At 39.1% G+C, this 16,283-nt stretch overlaps 1 protein-coding gene and 1 long non-coding RNA gene across 2 annotated transcripts in view; one reads left to right on the plus strand and one right to left on the minus strand.

Moving 5' to 3' along the window:
• LOC110367840 overlaps positions 1–11,363 on the minus strand; it is a 33,327-nt gene extending 21,964 nt beyond the window's left edge. The window contains exon 1 of the long non-coding RNA XR_004932997.1: positions 10,930–11,363. This is a non-coding gene — a long non-coding RNA (uncharacterized LOC110367840). The remainder of the gene's footprint in view (positions 1–10,929) is intronic.
• Positions 11,364–11,584: 221 nt separating this feature from the next.
• On the plus strand, positions 11,585–15,935 carry LOC105923010 (outer dynein arm protein 1). The gene is made up of 2 exons (XM_021314477.2): positions 11,585–11,603; positions 14,654–15,935. Exons 1-2 carry the CDS (start codon positions 11,585–11,587, stop codon positions 15,436–15,438), a joined length of 804 nt encoding a protein of 267 aa, XP_021170152.2. The 3' UTR covers positions 15,439–15,935.
• Positions 15,936–16,283: the final 348 nt, after the last annotated feature.

Genomic DNA, 16,283 nt, shown 5'->3' on the forward strand with positions numbered 1-16,283 from the left:
TTTCAAGCTAGATCGAAACATGTTTTCTAGCATATTTCTTCCATTTCTCCTAATGTCACCATCATCATTTTCATCTAAATAGCTTTGAATTTCCTCTGCCATTTTCTTCTTAAAAAGGAGATCATTAAGCATACGTGAATTAAGTCACCATAACGTGCTCCTTTTCCTCTTTTCTAAGTCTGTTGTTAAGCAGAAAGGTGCATGGTCGCTTAAATTTATAGTCCCTGTCCTTATCTAAAATCCTGGATCTATCTTTTTCAAGAATAAAAAAGTAGTGTGTAAGGTAGTGTGAGAATAGTGAGTAAATTGTCTGCCAGTGAGGAACATTTCCTTCCACATATCTATAATGCCCAGGCTTTTCAGTAATTAACAAAATTTTTCATTATTACACCTGATTGATTTGAGACATCTAATTTAGGTTGCAGATGAATGTTAATATTTCCATCACAAATCAGAATTTCCTCAGTGATTAACAATCAGATCTATGGTGGTTTTAAAGAGGATTACTACCAGGGGGTACAGTATGTATACATTGAGTAGTTTAAATATGTGCTAATTTTATCAAAACAAACCTCCTGTATTTATGTTTATGTTCATAGGTCACCTGAAATCTGATGTTATTGTAAATCGCTATAGCGATTCCTCTCTTATGTTTATCTCCATAGGATGAAAAATATATTTTGGTAAATCCTAGCCTGGTCAGTTTCTGATGTTCTATGTTGCTAATATATGTGCCTTGCAATTAAATATACAATATAGCTTTTTTCCCCTTCGCATTTTGTTAGTATTTTTGTCTATTTTATTTGATTAAATATACCATTAACATTAAAGGAAACTACCTATTTTATTTTTATTTTTTTTCTGTATTCATACCGTATGCAAAACACAATCTGCATTCTTCTTTGTGCTACAAATCTCTCTGATTGAACCTAGCAGTAAGAACTGCAACAGAACTCTGCAATATAACTAAAAAGAAAGGGTTCCATAGCAAAGGTGTGTAACATATCCTATACCTGAAAATCAGGTAAAACGTTCAGAGAGAAAGCCTCTATAAACTTGCCTTGTAGCCTCATTCGCCATATAGTATACCGTATCGCCGTATCTCCCTTTTTCCCCATGCACCACAATCTTTTGCATTAGCATTGCTGTCCATGCCTTGTGGCTCACCTCCAGTGTCTGTCATATTCATCCCAATTTTTTTACTCCATCCATCCATCCATCTTCTAACGCGTCTATCCCTTATGGGGTCATGAGGGGTGCTGGTGCCTATCTCAAGCTATCAATGGGCGAGAGGCGGGGTACACCCTGGACAGGTTGCCAGTCTATCGCAGAAACTTTATACTCTTCTCTCTCATTTTCAACACCTTACCACTGTGTAGGCCTACTAAAGCTTTGATATTTGGAGTAATTATTACTTCATCATTTTCAATGAAAGTGAAGATGGGCTTTCCTTCCACAGACCTCTTACTGCTTCGCCTAAGAAACTTGGTACTGATGTCAGCACCATGAACCTTCTCAATCAGTCCAATGTAGTTGTAGGATTTGGTTTTGCCTGCAAAATTCATAGTGAAAAAGTCCCCAGCAGACAAATCTTTGTCATCATCATCATCATCATCATCATCATCATCATCATCATCATCATCATCATCATCTTCATCATAACTCTTATAGCCAGTGGTGCTGTTAAGTGGATTAGCAATTGTAGTCTTCTACTACAATGTCAGCTACTGTACATGAACATATTCTTCATGCATTTAGCTTGATTTGATTCTTTGACAGAATTTTTCCTCTGCGTATGATTAATTCTTTCTGCCATTTTATCTTTTTTTTTTGTTTTTCTACCTTCTCCTGTGCCATATCTTCTCAAGTGTGTTAGTCACAATTTTTAATCTTACTTTAATTTTTCTTATGCTGGGTCTTTTTGCTGTGGCTTTTGGAAAAAGTAGTATGGGGTCTGGAGATACATAACCCAAATGGGCAGAATGACCAATCATGTCACTGGCTGACTGATGATGATCATGATATAATTCTATTTTTGGTCTAAAATTAGAAATGTCACTTAGTTTTAATCTAAATTCAATTAGCACATGGAACAATGGGTCAACCTTTCTCATAAAACACTTAATTGGTTTAAATTTTACTTAAAGGATAGAGTTTTTTTGTGTTAGTAAGTAACTTTACATCAGAGGCTGGGGGGAAAAAATCACATGTGGGGTACAACAAGGTTTCATCTTAGGTTCTCTCCTATTCAATGTCTACATTGCCACTTTTCTCACAACATGTGATAAGGCTTTAACAATTAAACTGTCAGATTTTTTTTTTGTTTGAGGACATTCTTGTGCAACGGTTGTAGCTTTACTGTTAACCTTAACAAAAGGTTTAACTAAGGACATCCTGACACTGCCTGAGGCATTTATGCGTTTATGTAATTTCAGTTCCTATGAAAACATATCAAGCAAAGAGACAACAGTAGCTGTGTTTCCATCCAATTCTCATATGGATTTTGAGCAGACTTTTAAAATATTGCAAAAAAGAAAATAAGCATCAGACGTGTTTCCTTTTACTTGTTCGTAGCAAATTATCTGGGAGACACACAGGGTAACATCGTCATATGTTGACGTTGGCTGTAATGACTTGATATGTTCGAACTGAACATATCAGTTATTTCAACAACTCACACCATCCCATCATCTATTGCATATGTTGAATATAGCCAATTATTGCTTTAGTTGAGTACGGTTAAACATAAGAAAACCTATAACCTAAGCATACCTGATTGAACTGTATTTTCAAACTTCATTGTGATTTATGATACATGCCTGTAAAACAAGATGGCAGGCCCTGCCATTGTAAACAATGAAAATATAACAAAATGTTTGCTGCTAGTGGTATTACACAATGAGCTAAGAACAGGCTTCACTTGTGTAAATTCAAACTAACTTAAAAAAACAAGTAAATTAATAAATGTCCCGTCTTATGGTATAAAAGTATTTTGACAATATACGTTCCTATACATATATATTCAGCATTGCATGCTATTCTTTTCTTGGAAGCCTAATGAGTCCATTGGCAAAATAAAAAATTCCAAAAATTAAATCTTAATAAATTGTAAATTCTAATTAATCGATCAAATAGAATTATAGCCCAGGCCTAGCTGAGACCCAACTCTACCTGAGAATATGTAGCAGAAATTAGGTATTGAATATACAGCTGGCCTGGACAGAGAGCACCTCTGTCCAGGCCAGCTAGAACTATTTTACAAAGAGTAGGCAAGAAATTCACTCACTAGAGCTGGTAGAGACCAAGAGACCTGCAGCCATAATTACAACAATGGGTGGTTCTACAAAGTGTCAACTAAAAGTGCAAGTCACACTAATCAGATTTTTATTAATACAAAAGTTTAAAACCCATGCATCCTTTCTTTTTGACTTAATGTTTAAACACCATTCACCTTATTTTAAAAGTTTGGGTCCAGAAAGCTCCTTGGCATCTTTAAAGAAAACACAATCAGATGAATAATTGATGAAAGCAGCATTTTAAGTTGAGAACACTTTTATTCATCCTTTTTGAAAACTAAATTTGGTTGTTTAACCATCTTCTATTGAACATTTTCTTTAGCTAAAAGATGGATTGTGCTAACTGTCTCTAAGTGTGTATTTCTGTATGGCACTGACATTTTCTCTCAGTTTAATTACTGAGTTTCAATTTTTTAACAGTAGCGTGATATAATAAAAATTGACTCATTGCCTCTGCTTTACCTATTTTCCTATGTGATCAAACTGAGGTTTTAAGGTAGAGAAGTAGGTCAGTAAAGGGGCTTTAATCACCCCTTGCACAACCCCACCCACATTGTTGTGTTTCTTTTCCCTTTTAAAACTTTCTTTGTTAGGGTGGGTGGGTAGTGGTTGAGTTTCCTTTCCTAAAGGACTCATAAGGTCATGAAAATTGTAACATGTAATGAGTTTGCTTGTTTTCATTTATACAGCTGCCGGTCCTGCTGCCGGTGGATGGATGGAAACTTCAGAAACAGCTTTCAGTGTGAAATGAGAGAAAGACGTATATCTACACTCAACAAAAATATAAACGCAGCACTTTTTGTTTTGCTCCCATTTTTTTATGAAATGAACTCAAACATTTAAAATTATTTCCACATACACAATATCACCATTTCCCTCAAGTATTGTTCACAAACCAGACTAAATTTATAGTGAGCAATTCTCCTTTGCTGAGATAATCCATCCCACCTCACAGGTGTGCCATATCAAGATGCTGATTAGACACTATGATAAGTGCATAGGTGTGCCTTAGACTGCCCACAATAAAAGGCCACTGTGAAAGGTGCAGTTTTGATTTATTGGGGGGGGGGGACTCAGAAAACCAGTCAGTATCTGGTGTGACCACCATTTGCCTTACGCAGTGCAACACATCTACTTCGCATAGATTTCATCAGGTTTTCAATTGTGGCCTGTGGAATGTTTGTCCACTCCTCTTCAATGGATGTGCGGAGTTGCTGGATATTGGCAGGAACTGGTACACGCTGTCGTAAACGCCGATCCAGAGCATCCCAAACATGCTCAATGGGTGATATGTCGGGTGAGTATGCCGGCCATACAAGAACTGAGACATTTTAAGCTTCCAAGAATTGTGTACAGATCCTTGTAACATGGGGCCGTACATTATCCTGCTGCAACATGAGGTGATGTTCTTGGATGTATGCCGCAACAATGGGCCTCGGGATCTCGTCACAGTATCTCTGTGCATTCAAAATTCCATCAATAAAATGCACCTGTGTTCTTCGTCCATAACAGACGCCTGCCCATACCATAACCCCACTGCCACCATGGGCCACTCGATCCACAACACTGATATCAGAAAACTGCTCACCCACACGACGCCACACACAGTGTCTGACATCTGCCCTGAACAATGTAACCAGGATTCATCCGTGAAGAGAACACCTCTCCAATGTGCCAGATGCCAGCGAATGTGAGCATTTGCCCATTCAAGTCGGTTACGGCGACGAACTGGAGTCAGGTGGAGACCCCGATGAGGATGACGAGCATGCAGATGAGCTTCCCTGAGATGATTTCTCACAGTTTGTGCAGAAACTCTTTGGTTATGTAAACCGATTGTTTCAGCAGCTGTCCGAGTGGCTGGTCTCAGACGATCTTAGAGGTGAACATGCTGGATGTGGAGGTCCTGGGCTGGTGTGTTCTGCAGTTGTGAGGCTGGTTAGATGTATTCTCTTGAAATGCCTTTGGAGATGGCTTAGGGTAGCTGAACATTCAATACACAAACAACAGCTCTGGTTGACATTCCTGCTGTCAGCATACCAATTGCACGCTCCCTCAAATCTTGTGACATCTGTGGCATTGTGCTGTGTGATAAAACTGCACCTTTCAGCAATTCACTAGATTGCTGATTTGCCCGAAAAACTGAAGTCACTGGCCGGTTTTTTGCTACTCCCTACTCTCAGAATCCGGATTTGGTTGCAACAACAAGCATTTTTCTGGCTGTGTGAAAACGTTTCACAGGTGTTTTTAAAAATATTTCAGCACATGACTTTCTCAGTACTTGATAGTTTTAGTACATAACATAAAAGTAGATGGCATTTGACATTTTAAAAGTCTTAAACCCCCCTGAACATGAGAAAATCATCGTTGTTCCATGCTGTAGCCCACTTATTTCTATGGAGTTAGTTTCCTGCCAAAACGTTGTACACAAAAAAATGTGTTGTACACAAATACAATTTGTTTTGCACACAAAAAATTGTGTTGTACACAAATAAAACTTATTTTGCCCAAACGTTGCTCTCAAAATATCATCTATTAATTGTCCCCGAGTACGAAACGGTCTCTGCTCGCACAAAACAGCCTCTCCTCGAGTACGAAACATTTCCACACCTCTGTGGCAAATTTCTGCCAAAAGTCACGTGATGCATTAAGAGTTGTTGTTCAGACTTCCCGACAGCAGGGGGCGCACTCGAAAAAAACTGAAATGCGCCGGTTTGGCTGAGGAAGACAGACTTGATATCACAGCTAACCATTGACATATATAAAAAGTAGACGCCTCATCGACCGCTCTCGACGTATAGGTGCTGACGAGATTTAGGTGCGCCATCTTGGGGTGGTCGACAACTCCGCTCAGTGTAATGTGTTAACCAGGGGTCCGTTCTTCGTACTTTGCTTAAAACATCCAAGATCAAATGAGACATCCAAGATGATTTCATCCGGCTAATCATGATCCGGCTAATTGGGTTCTTCGAACACACCTGTTGTTTACGATTAGTATGGCTGGATTGAGTTATCTGAGACAACTGCGCGTTCATGCGTTTGTTTAAAAGGGGAAATGTATCGAATGTAGAAACAATGATCAGCAGCGCTGCTATTGGCTGTTCAGCATGGCCAAAGAACGCCCACAGTTTTTCTCCCAAGCAGAACAAGAGATTTTAATGGAAGGTTATGCCGAATTTGAGTCATTAATTAAAACACCTCAAAATCTGTTAAAGCCAGGAGAGAGGGCTGGCAAAAAGCAGCAGACAAATTAATGCGTAAATACTGTCCATGGTAGATGTTTCTATCACTTTCTAGAGTATGAATTTTTGCATTTTAATAATTTGATATTAACTTTGTTCTTTTATATCAGAGCCTCCACGGGACCCACTAGAACATGGGGACAAGTAAAAGTGAAATACAAGAATATTCTACAAAACGGTAGCCTTTAATTATTATACTTTATTTTAAAAAGGCACTTGTTATGTCAAGAGATTCAAATTTCAGTGTCATTCCTTGGACACGGGAACTAAAGGACACGTGCAAACTGGGAATTTTAATAAAAAATAAATCTTTATCCATAAAAAATGAAAATTTTCCTTTTCCAAGTCATCCACAGTTTACACGGTAAAACTGTATTGCTCCGTGGCTAGATAATCCATCCATAGTTTTTTCTAATACAATATACGGCTCGACAGGAAGCAAGCCTTTCAAAGTAAACTAAACTTCACAATAAAATGGCCCGAACAAATCTTCTTACTATAGGATAAAAATAAAAAGCAAACCATCATACAAATAACTTAAATATTTTAGATTTATTCAGCTTGAATCGGCAGGTTAGGGTAGCAGGTCGACTGCCCCAAGATGGCGGCCGTAATTCCTGCGCCGCGACAGTCAATGCGGGGTCTACTCTTATATTATGTCTATGCAGCTAACAGCATCAGCACTCCACAGGTGAGTTTCAAAACTTTCCCGGTGAAAAGTTAATAGCTAACTATGCAGATAGAACATGTAAGCTTTCAAGGCACTTTTTAGTTTTATCTCTGATTTAAAAATGCAGTGTAACGGACGTTTGAAAAATAACGTATTTAAACCATGATCTGATTTGTAACTCTCCTTTCAGAATTGAACATCTTTGGAGAGACGTGTGGTGTGCAGGAACTAACACAAACTACAATGTGCTGCACTCAGGAGTGCACAACAGTTTGCTTGACCTATTAAACATGTTAAATGACTTCTGTTGTCACTATTTATTTGTCCCAAGACTACAAGCAAGGTTTGACACCATTGGCAGTGGCTGGGATAACCATTCACTCAGAACTGAAGGGAATCTAACAGTCAGTCGTTATGAGAGATGGGAAGCAGCCAGCATGCTGTGGTAGAACCAGAAATCAGAGAGGTAAGATGGATTTTTTTGGGCTTTCTATTATAAAGTTTTTCACATTGTCTATATTTCAAACCAGAAATTAATTTATCTGACCACTGCAATAAAACAAAACATTGAGTAGATCAGAGAGGTGGCGTTGAAACCACTGAGCTGTATTGTACACTGGAGTGCTGATTTGCCCGAAAAACTGAAGTCACTGGCCGCCATCTTGCTACTCCCTACTCTCACAGAATCCCACAGGATTTGGTTGCAACAACAAGCAGTTTTCTGGCTGTGTGAAAACATTTGACAGGTAATTCTACAGTCAGTGGATGTACTAACACTATCAACTACTAGGAGATTATGTGCTGAAATATTTTACATGTTATTCATATTAATGCAGAATTATCCCCGGCAGAATTTGGATCCCCAAATTCTGCCGGGGATAAGTCGTTTGGCTGTGCTATCCTAGCGCAGTAGGTCTTGGTGATATCACAGTAAAATGAGCAAAAGTCTGGGCTATTTCTGCCCTGTGATGGACTGCCGACGTGTCCAGGGTCTACCCCGCCTCTCGCCCATTGACAGCTGGAGATCGGCACCGGTCCGAACCCAGCAGGGATAAGCGTGTTAGAAAATGGATGATGGATGGTCTGGGCTATTTATTTTTCCTTGCCATCAAGATCTTTGCCAACTGGCGCCAGAAAATGCTATTATTGGGCTTTCTTCATCTGGAAACAAATGTTTACAACACCTTACACATTGAACGCACTCAGCTGACAATACAGCGATCTGATTGGCTGAGCAACAAACATCGAATCACGTGACCTCTCGGACCGGAGCGCAACAGTTTCGATTTTTTATCAGCTTTAACTTATTAATGTGCAAGTGAAAACGTGGGAACATTGGTGTTTTGAGATCACTGCTATGTGTAGCAACTTATCCAAGTGCAAGAAAGTTGCCATCTGACAGTTCATACGAAACTTCTTAAGGAGACGTCCCACAGATTCTGGCCCACGGACTAAGACTCGTTTTGAGGAAACTACCGTTGTAGCTCAGTGTCTGCCTTGCGGTGGTTGCGGAGAGGTGTCTGTTTTGTAGAATAAATCATCCGCCGATGAGTTATTGATCTGGAAAGCTGAATCTGAAACCACCGAAAAACATTTCAGATCCCAAATGTACAGCGTTCTAATTCTTCCAGTCTATTAGCAGCTTCCCTTAAGAGGTCACTGAACGTCTGCCTGCTGAGTTTGACATTACTAAACAATGCTTTAGTGCGGGGAAAAGCCATGCAGATTCGCCTGACGCAGTAAAATGCTAACCAACCAATGGGAAGAAGTTGAGCCCTTAAGACACAGCCCCTCCTCATTTGCATAATGAGGCAGAAATGCATACAGAAATGTAAAAAGGACAGGCAGAAATGTAAAAACGAGAGACAGAAATGTAAAAACGAGAAACAGAAATGTAAAAAGGACAGACAGAAATGTAAAAAGGACAGGCAGAAATAAATAGCATCGGAGGAATAAATAGGGCAAAAAATACAAAGAAAGAATAAAACAGACAAAAATATTATAACATGCACATAAATAAATACTTAAAAAAATAAGTAATTAATAAATAAAGTGGCTAATTAAAGGAGATATATATACATTTTTCTCACTGTATAATTTATTTTCTATCTGCATTTATTTGTTTATTGTATTTTTGGTGGCACATAATTGTTTGCGTATTTATTTATTGAGCATTTATTTATTTCTGTATTTATTTTTAAATATGGAAGACTTGGTCCTCCATAACCTGTGGAGTGCTGATGCTGTTCGCTGTTATATCACGTCTGTTTTCCTCAGCCAAACCGGCGCGTTTCAGTTTTTTTCGAGTGCGCCCCCTGCTGTCGGGAAGTCTGAACAACAGCTCTTAATGCATCACGTGACTTTTGGCAGAAATTTGCCGCAGAGGTGTGGAAACATTTCATACTCGAGGAGAGGCTGTTTTGTGCGAGCAGAGACCGTTTTGTACTCGGGGACAATTTATATATTATATTCTTAGTGCAACATTTGAAGACAGTTTACAAAAAAAGGTTAATTTGTGTGCAACACATTTTTTTGTGTGCAAAACGAGTTTTATTTGTGTGCAACACACTTTTTTGTGTACAACGTTTTGGCAGGAAACTAACTCCATATATTCACTAGTTACTGGAGGAAAATAGGGAGTACCAATATGGCAGCTGGTGGCTTCACGGCGACGTGTATTTTATACGGCCAATATGCAATCCAGTGAATAAATAGAGATCAGTGGTTCCGATGCAGTGTTGCATCATGTTGTCTGCTCTGAATAAAACACAGCGCCCATCATGGACAATACAGGAACTGTAGATTTTCAATTAAACGAAGTACATGTTTTTTTCAATAATCATTGTTGAATAATGATAATGCATTTAGCCATTGGGCATTTAGCCCTAACGTTTGACACAATTGCACCCGTTTGACACCCCTTCACTAAGCTATTATTAAGTATTTGAAATATAGTTTATAAAAAGTAAACGTCACACTCTCATTTTAAGTATGAAAAAAGTATACTCATAGTACACCTGAATAAACTGCTTTTTGCTAAGGGACACTGGTATAAATAGTAAGGGTGCTTCCATTTCAACCTTTATCTGAGTAAGCTTTGATTCTTGACTTGTCTTTTCTAAAGACACCAATGTTTATCAATGAAAGTTGTTTCATTGTAGAGATAAAATACAAAAAAAAAAAAAAAAAAAAAAAAAAAAAAAAACAGGATTAAAGTCTTTTCGTGGCTTCTTGTCCAAAGTGATCCAATTTTTCCCCTAAAGTGGGACCTGAATGACACTTAGATTACACCCTCTGAAACGTCCGAAAACATGGACTTAATTAATTAATTACAATTTACGCTCTGAATAAGTCCATAAGTGACCGGTTCTACAATGTGGCATTGCATAAAGAGCAGAAGTCCTCTAATGTTGCTTTATAGGGGGAGGAAACACACAAGATTCTAAATTTCAGCACTACCTGGTGCGAAAAGTGGTATGTGGCATTAGCGGGTTTAAAACGTACCATGCGCCACTACTGCGGTTCGCTCTCCGTCGCTGTCGCTCATTAACAATCTGTCTCGTGACGTAGCTGCACATTCTTAATTTTTCTTCCTGCTGCAATTGCAGGGAAACGTTCAATTCTCTAACAAATTTACAACGATTTGTTTGCACTGATTTTCAATAGTTCCAGAGCTTTGGGTGAACGAATCAGAGAAAGGTTAATAAAATCCGCAGAGCCTTACCGTGCTCAGGCGTCTTGTCCGTGCGACTTCTCCAGCACACTGACAAACTCTCCTAAACGACATTACACGTTCACTTTCACTTTTGAAAGTCCCCTCCCTTTTTAGGAGCTGATATCATTCGGGAAAATCCGAGCGGGGGGTCGGCGTGGGGGACAGCGCCGTCCACACATGCAAGCAAACAAATCACTACAAAAAAGGCTTTTAATATAAAAGCTCGAAAGCTGGGAAGGTCCCGTGAAAACCACGCAGGTTGACCTTCGTCTGGAAATAGCTCTTCAAGGGAAATATAAAAAAGGGAAATGGCACAACTCATCACTGTTTTTTGAAGAAATCAAATAACATGCAACCCTGTTCCTTTATCTGAAGTTAAAAGGGAGTCATGGCATTGTTTATTGAACGTTTGATATTGACAGACTGAAAGATGCGATAAAAAAAGGAGCGGTTGGATTTATGAGACGATTCCGAATTGCTTTCTAGAAGGAAAATATTGCAGCAAATCCTGTTCATTGTTCCCCTGCTAGCCACGAAGAAAATGTTGCAGTTCTAGGAGGACGTTAAGGGAAAGGAAAACTGAAACAAAAACAGAGTCCTGGAAAAGCTTTCACAATTCCCTCTCTCCAGGTCTGTGTGCTTGGAGAGAGAGGGAAGTACCGTGATGGAAGTTACCAGGGGCAGTCAGTGCATCCTGATTTGTCCCAAAGTGCGGATCTAGAAATTGTTTACATTGGTTGCTAAGAAGGAGCAAAGGTATGGGAAATATAGTCTCATTAGAACCCCCACCCCCTTTTTTAAACATTGAATTTAATACAGAATTTTTTTAGACACTGAATTCATAACACTGATTTTTTTTTTATCCTGTGAAATTATGTATATGATGTTCTTTGTACTTAAAGGAGCAATAAGCAAACTTTCACCAATAGGTGGAGTGATGAGCACTGTGTGACAAGAACAAGGTGTGTGACACACTGTGGTGTGACAAGCCACGACTCTCTACCTCCGTCTCATTGACATCAAGACGCGTCGTTGGGCGCAGGTTCGCACGTCAACGTCACCGCCATATGGTATGTGGCAGAAAAAAAGTTAAGTTCTGTTTTAGTGAACGTGGATCAGAGAAGATGCTTCATTCCTGTGCTGCATGGAAATGTATTCGGGCTGATTTCACTACTTGTATCTGCCTTCTATAAACTAAGGCTGCACCATGCTGCAAAACTGGACACACTAAAGCTACACTAGGAAAAAGCTGTGCAAGACCATTCTTTTTCAAGGTTTTTAGCTTGCATACAGTACAGACTATTGTATTTAGACATAGATGTGCATATATAGATTTTCAAGTATTATAAATAAGCCAAATAAATAGCTGTGTAATTTTATATATATATATATATATATATATATATATATATATATATATATATATATATATATATATATATATATATATATATATATATATATATATATATATATGAGAGAGAGAGAGATGGATGTGTTATGAATAAAAGGATTAATTAGTTAAATCTTAACATTGTGGTCTTCATTATTTCATAAAACCATGTCACATGTGAAACTTTAAGAACAGACTTATTAGGGGAGTATTAAAGAGGCAAAATGACTAATATCAGAAAAAAGACCTAGGACAATAAAGCAAAAAAAAAAAAAGAAAAAAAAACATAAAAGCAGAAATGTAATGAGAATTAAGAGGGAACATTAAGAGGGAACATTTCCAGAATAGTCACAGTTTGCAGAATTATTTCACTCCTGGAGTAATAGGGCCAGGTTAAATTATTTTACTTATTTGTATTTTTTACGAGAATAAATTCAGGAGAATGAAGCTAAAGGGATACACAAATAAACGTGTAATAATACAAAAATAAAAATATTATGAATATAAAGTATATTCTGAGATTAAAGTCCCTCTGATGCTGTTTTAGTGACTGAGTAACTGCAGATTTGCCACATTCGCTCTGACGCATCGTAGCATAGGCAGAACCCGCCCGACGAGGCGTCTTCGTATATGATGTCTATGCTCCTTCCCCCTTTCCTCTCCCCTTCTCACCCATAGACATCATATACGTAGACGCCTCTTCGGGCGGGTTCTGCCTATGCTGCGGATGCGTCAGAGCGTCCGCCATGTTGAATGTGGCAAATCTGCAGGTAGTCTGAGTGACTTAAACAGTATCACAGGGAGTTTAATCTCAGAACATACTTTATATTCGTAAGATTTTTAGTTTTTGTAATATTAGTTTATATTTGTATCCCTCTGGCTTAATTTTCCTGAGTTTGTTCTCGTAAAGAATACAAATAATTATAACAATCTGACCTGGCCCTATTACTCCAGGACCAAGATAGTTCTGCAAACTGTGACTATTCTGGAAATGTTCCCTCTTAATTGTCATAATATTTTCGTTTTTCCCATAATATTACCTGCCCCTTTCTTTATGCTGTATGAATTCTGTTGATTCTTTTAAAAAGCAACTGAAGACACTGCTATTCAAGCAGGCTTTCAATTAGACGTGTAGTCTTTTTCATGTATTTTACTGTGAAGCACTTTGTGATTTTTATCTGTCAAAAGTGTTATATAAATACATTTTACTTACTATATATATATTTATTTATTAGTAAAATATTAGTAAATATCACGTGATTGGGACGGTACATGATTAAATATCAACGGGAGCAGACGAGAGCGGGAGTAAACCAATAGCAGGTACAATATATATCCATGCCAAAAGATTAAATAAAATAGAAAATCAAAAATGTAGGCTTGCCGCCGCCATTTTGTAATTTTTTCCAAGAACCCTAAACTATAATGCAAGTCAAAAGAACTACACGACCCAAAAGCCAATAGTGCTTCCGATCTATTTTTTCCGCCCGCGCTCAAAAACAGAATTGGGTGGCGGGGTGGGGGTGGGGTGGGGTGGGGTGGGGTGGGGTGGGGGAGATTAACCGTTAGTGGCGAACTCAACCTGGAAAAGTTGGATTTGCAACGCAAAGTTGCAAAGTAAGGACTTATCTATTAACTCACAGAGAGACTGTAAAGTTGCAAATATTAACATACATGATGAGAGTTGAATGTCACGGTGTTAACACTCAGTACCTTGCTTGTAAAACGTGTTTACTGGACTCATTTTCCAATGTGCAACATTGCCCAAAGCCGGAGATGTTCTTCAGACCTCTCCACACATCTCTGACGTTGTTCTGTGCCAGCTGCTCCTCCATCTTCTTCCCATAGTCCTTCTTTGCTGCCCTGATCCTCCATTGGAGCTCCAGCTGAACTCTACGCTGCTCCTCTCTGTCCCCAGAGTAGAAAGCCTTTTTCTTCTGGGGGGGGGTTGTTTGCAAAGCACCGTAGCCGTCGTGTTTGCACAATGCTTTCCACACAGAAGTTCATATAGCAAGTGATACATTCAGTCAGGCTGTTGATGTAATCTCCATGAGAGCTTTGGAACATGCTCCAGTCTAGAAAGGTAAATTTCTCATGTTCATCTGAGAACTTGGTTATAAGGATGTTTGGTTCTCGTGAAATGATCAAGAATCAGGAGTATTTTTAGTTTTACTATTTCAGTCGCATGCTTTGAAAAAGGAAAAATGTTATCGTATTTGCACGTTAAATACTTAATATACAGTACTTTCAGTGTACGGGTGTTTTATATTATGCGTTTTTCGTTGATATTATTTCAGAACATTAGTAAAGACTAAATTCTCCGTTTTTTTTATTTCTAAGTGTCAGATGTGAAGGAATCACAGTCTCTTGACAACCTGAAGGAGGTGTTTGAAAAGCTCCAGGTCCTGATGGGGGAGGATGACCTGGACCAGCTGGTCAATAGTTTCATCCAGGCTGAGGACCGGAACTTGGCTTTACTCAAGTTTGTCAATGAGCAAAACAGTGAGGCCGAGAAGTTAAAGGAACAGATCAATAAGATCAAAGCAGAGACGGAGACGTTTCAGCGTGAAGGTCTGCAGCGGGAGCAACAGCATCACTCCGTGTTGAAGGACATGGAAGAAAAATTAAAGAAAACCAAATCTCAAGTAGAGACTTGTGAAAACCAAGCTGGCGCTCTCAGCAAAATCCTGGATGGAATCAAAACAGGGGTGAACAACATCTTCTCTGAAATACGCTGCGACCGCGCAGCAGTGGAGGACAAGCTGGGCTTCTCCTCAGGGATCACGGAGAACACAATCATGTCCTACCTGGATCTGGTGGAGGAGAAGACCAACGAGCTGCTCGCTGTGCATGCTTTCCTTAAGTTTAAGGATCAGGAGGATGACTTCAACCCAACAGACCTGGCAAAAAGCCTTCTAGGTCAGAATCCAGAGTTCCTCAAACGAGACCTAATGATGCAGCCATCTGCCGGCAGTTTGGAGCATAGCGCCGAAGAGTCTCCAGTCACCGATGAGGAACGGCCCCTTTCGCAGGAGGAACTTCGCAGGAAAATAATGAAAAACAGAGCAGAGAGCTCAACCTCCACAAGGAGCAACACAAGCGCCAAAGAGAGATTACAGGCTTAGCAGCAAACGGCATATCCAGGAGGATGGACCGACGTTAACGGCAGCAGTCAGCGTCGTGATTGTCGCCGCTGCTTTTAATCAAATACTCATAAGCCTTTTTCCAAAAATTACTGTGCTACCTAAATATCACACAAAGTAGTTATGCCCTGACTGGCTATCAGCATCTGTTAGAACTGTTGTTATTCACAATCTGAATCCACTTAAGCAATCTTTACATTCCCTGTTTCCTGGTGGGACTCTTCCGTCTGATCTTTCATTAAAGATAGCAGCAAAATTAAAAACAACTGGAGATTTAACACCTGATAAACTATTCTTGCAACTTTTTTTTAATGACCATTTGCAATGTTTAAATGTGAACATAGTAGTTTCAAAATATTGCAATGGTTGTGACATTTTTACAGCTATTTGCTATTCACCTGTATCCTTCAAATGTTTGGAAGGGTTAATTTTTCTTTTTATATCCATGGTGTTTTAAAAAATAAAAGCATTCTGTTTACTAAAAAAAAAAAAAAGGAACATGCTCCAGTCTGTGGTTCTGAAACAATCCCTCAGTCTCTCACTGGCCTCGTCTGACCAAACTTTCACTGACTTCTTCTGTGCTATTGTCCTCCTCACCAGTGGCCTCAGCGGCGGTGGCGTCCGCTGAGGGAGGTAAATAAGCACAGAGCATGTGCTTATATACATGTGTGCAAATAAACGCATGGATTAGTTTTTCCAGATCCTGCTGAGACATCAATCCTTCAAATCCTGGAAATGTTCTTCAGGTGATAGAAGGCCGACCTTGTAATTGTCTTTAGGTGCTTTTGGAGGTTCAGGTCTGAGTCCATCACTACGCCCAGATTTCG

Source organism: Fundulus heteroclitus, chromosome 16 (genome assembly GCF_011125445.2).
Source record: "Fundulus heteroclitus isolate FHET01 chromosome 16, MU-UCD_Fhet_4.1, whole genome shotgun sequence".
Taxonomy (NCBI): Eukaryota; Metazoa; Chordata; class Actinopteri; order Cyprinodontiformes; family Fundulidae; genus Fundulus; species Fundulus heteroclitus.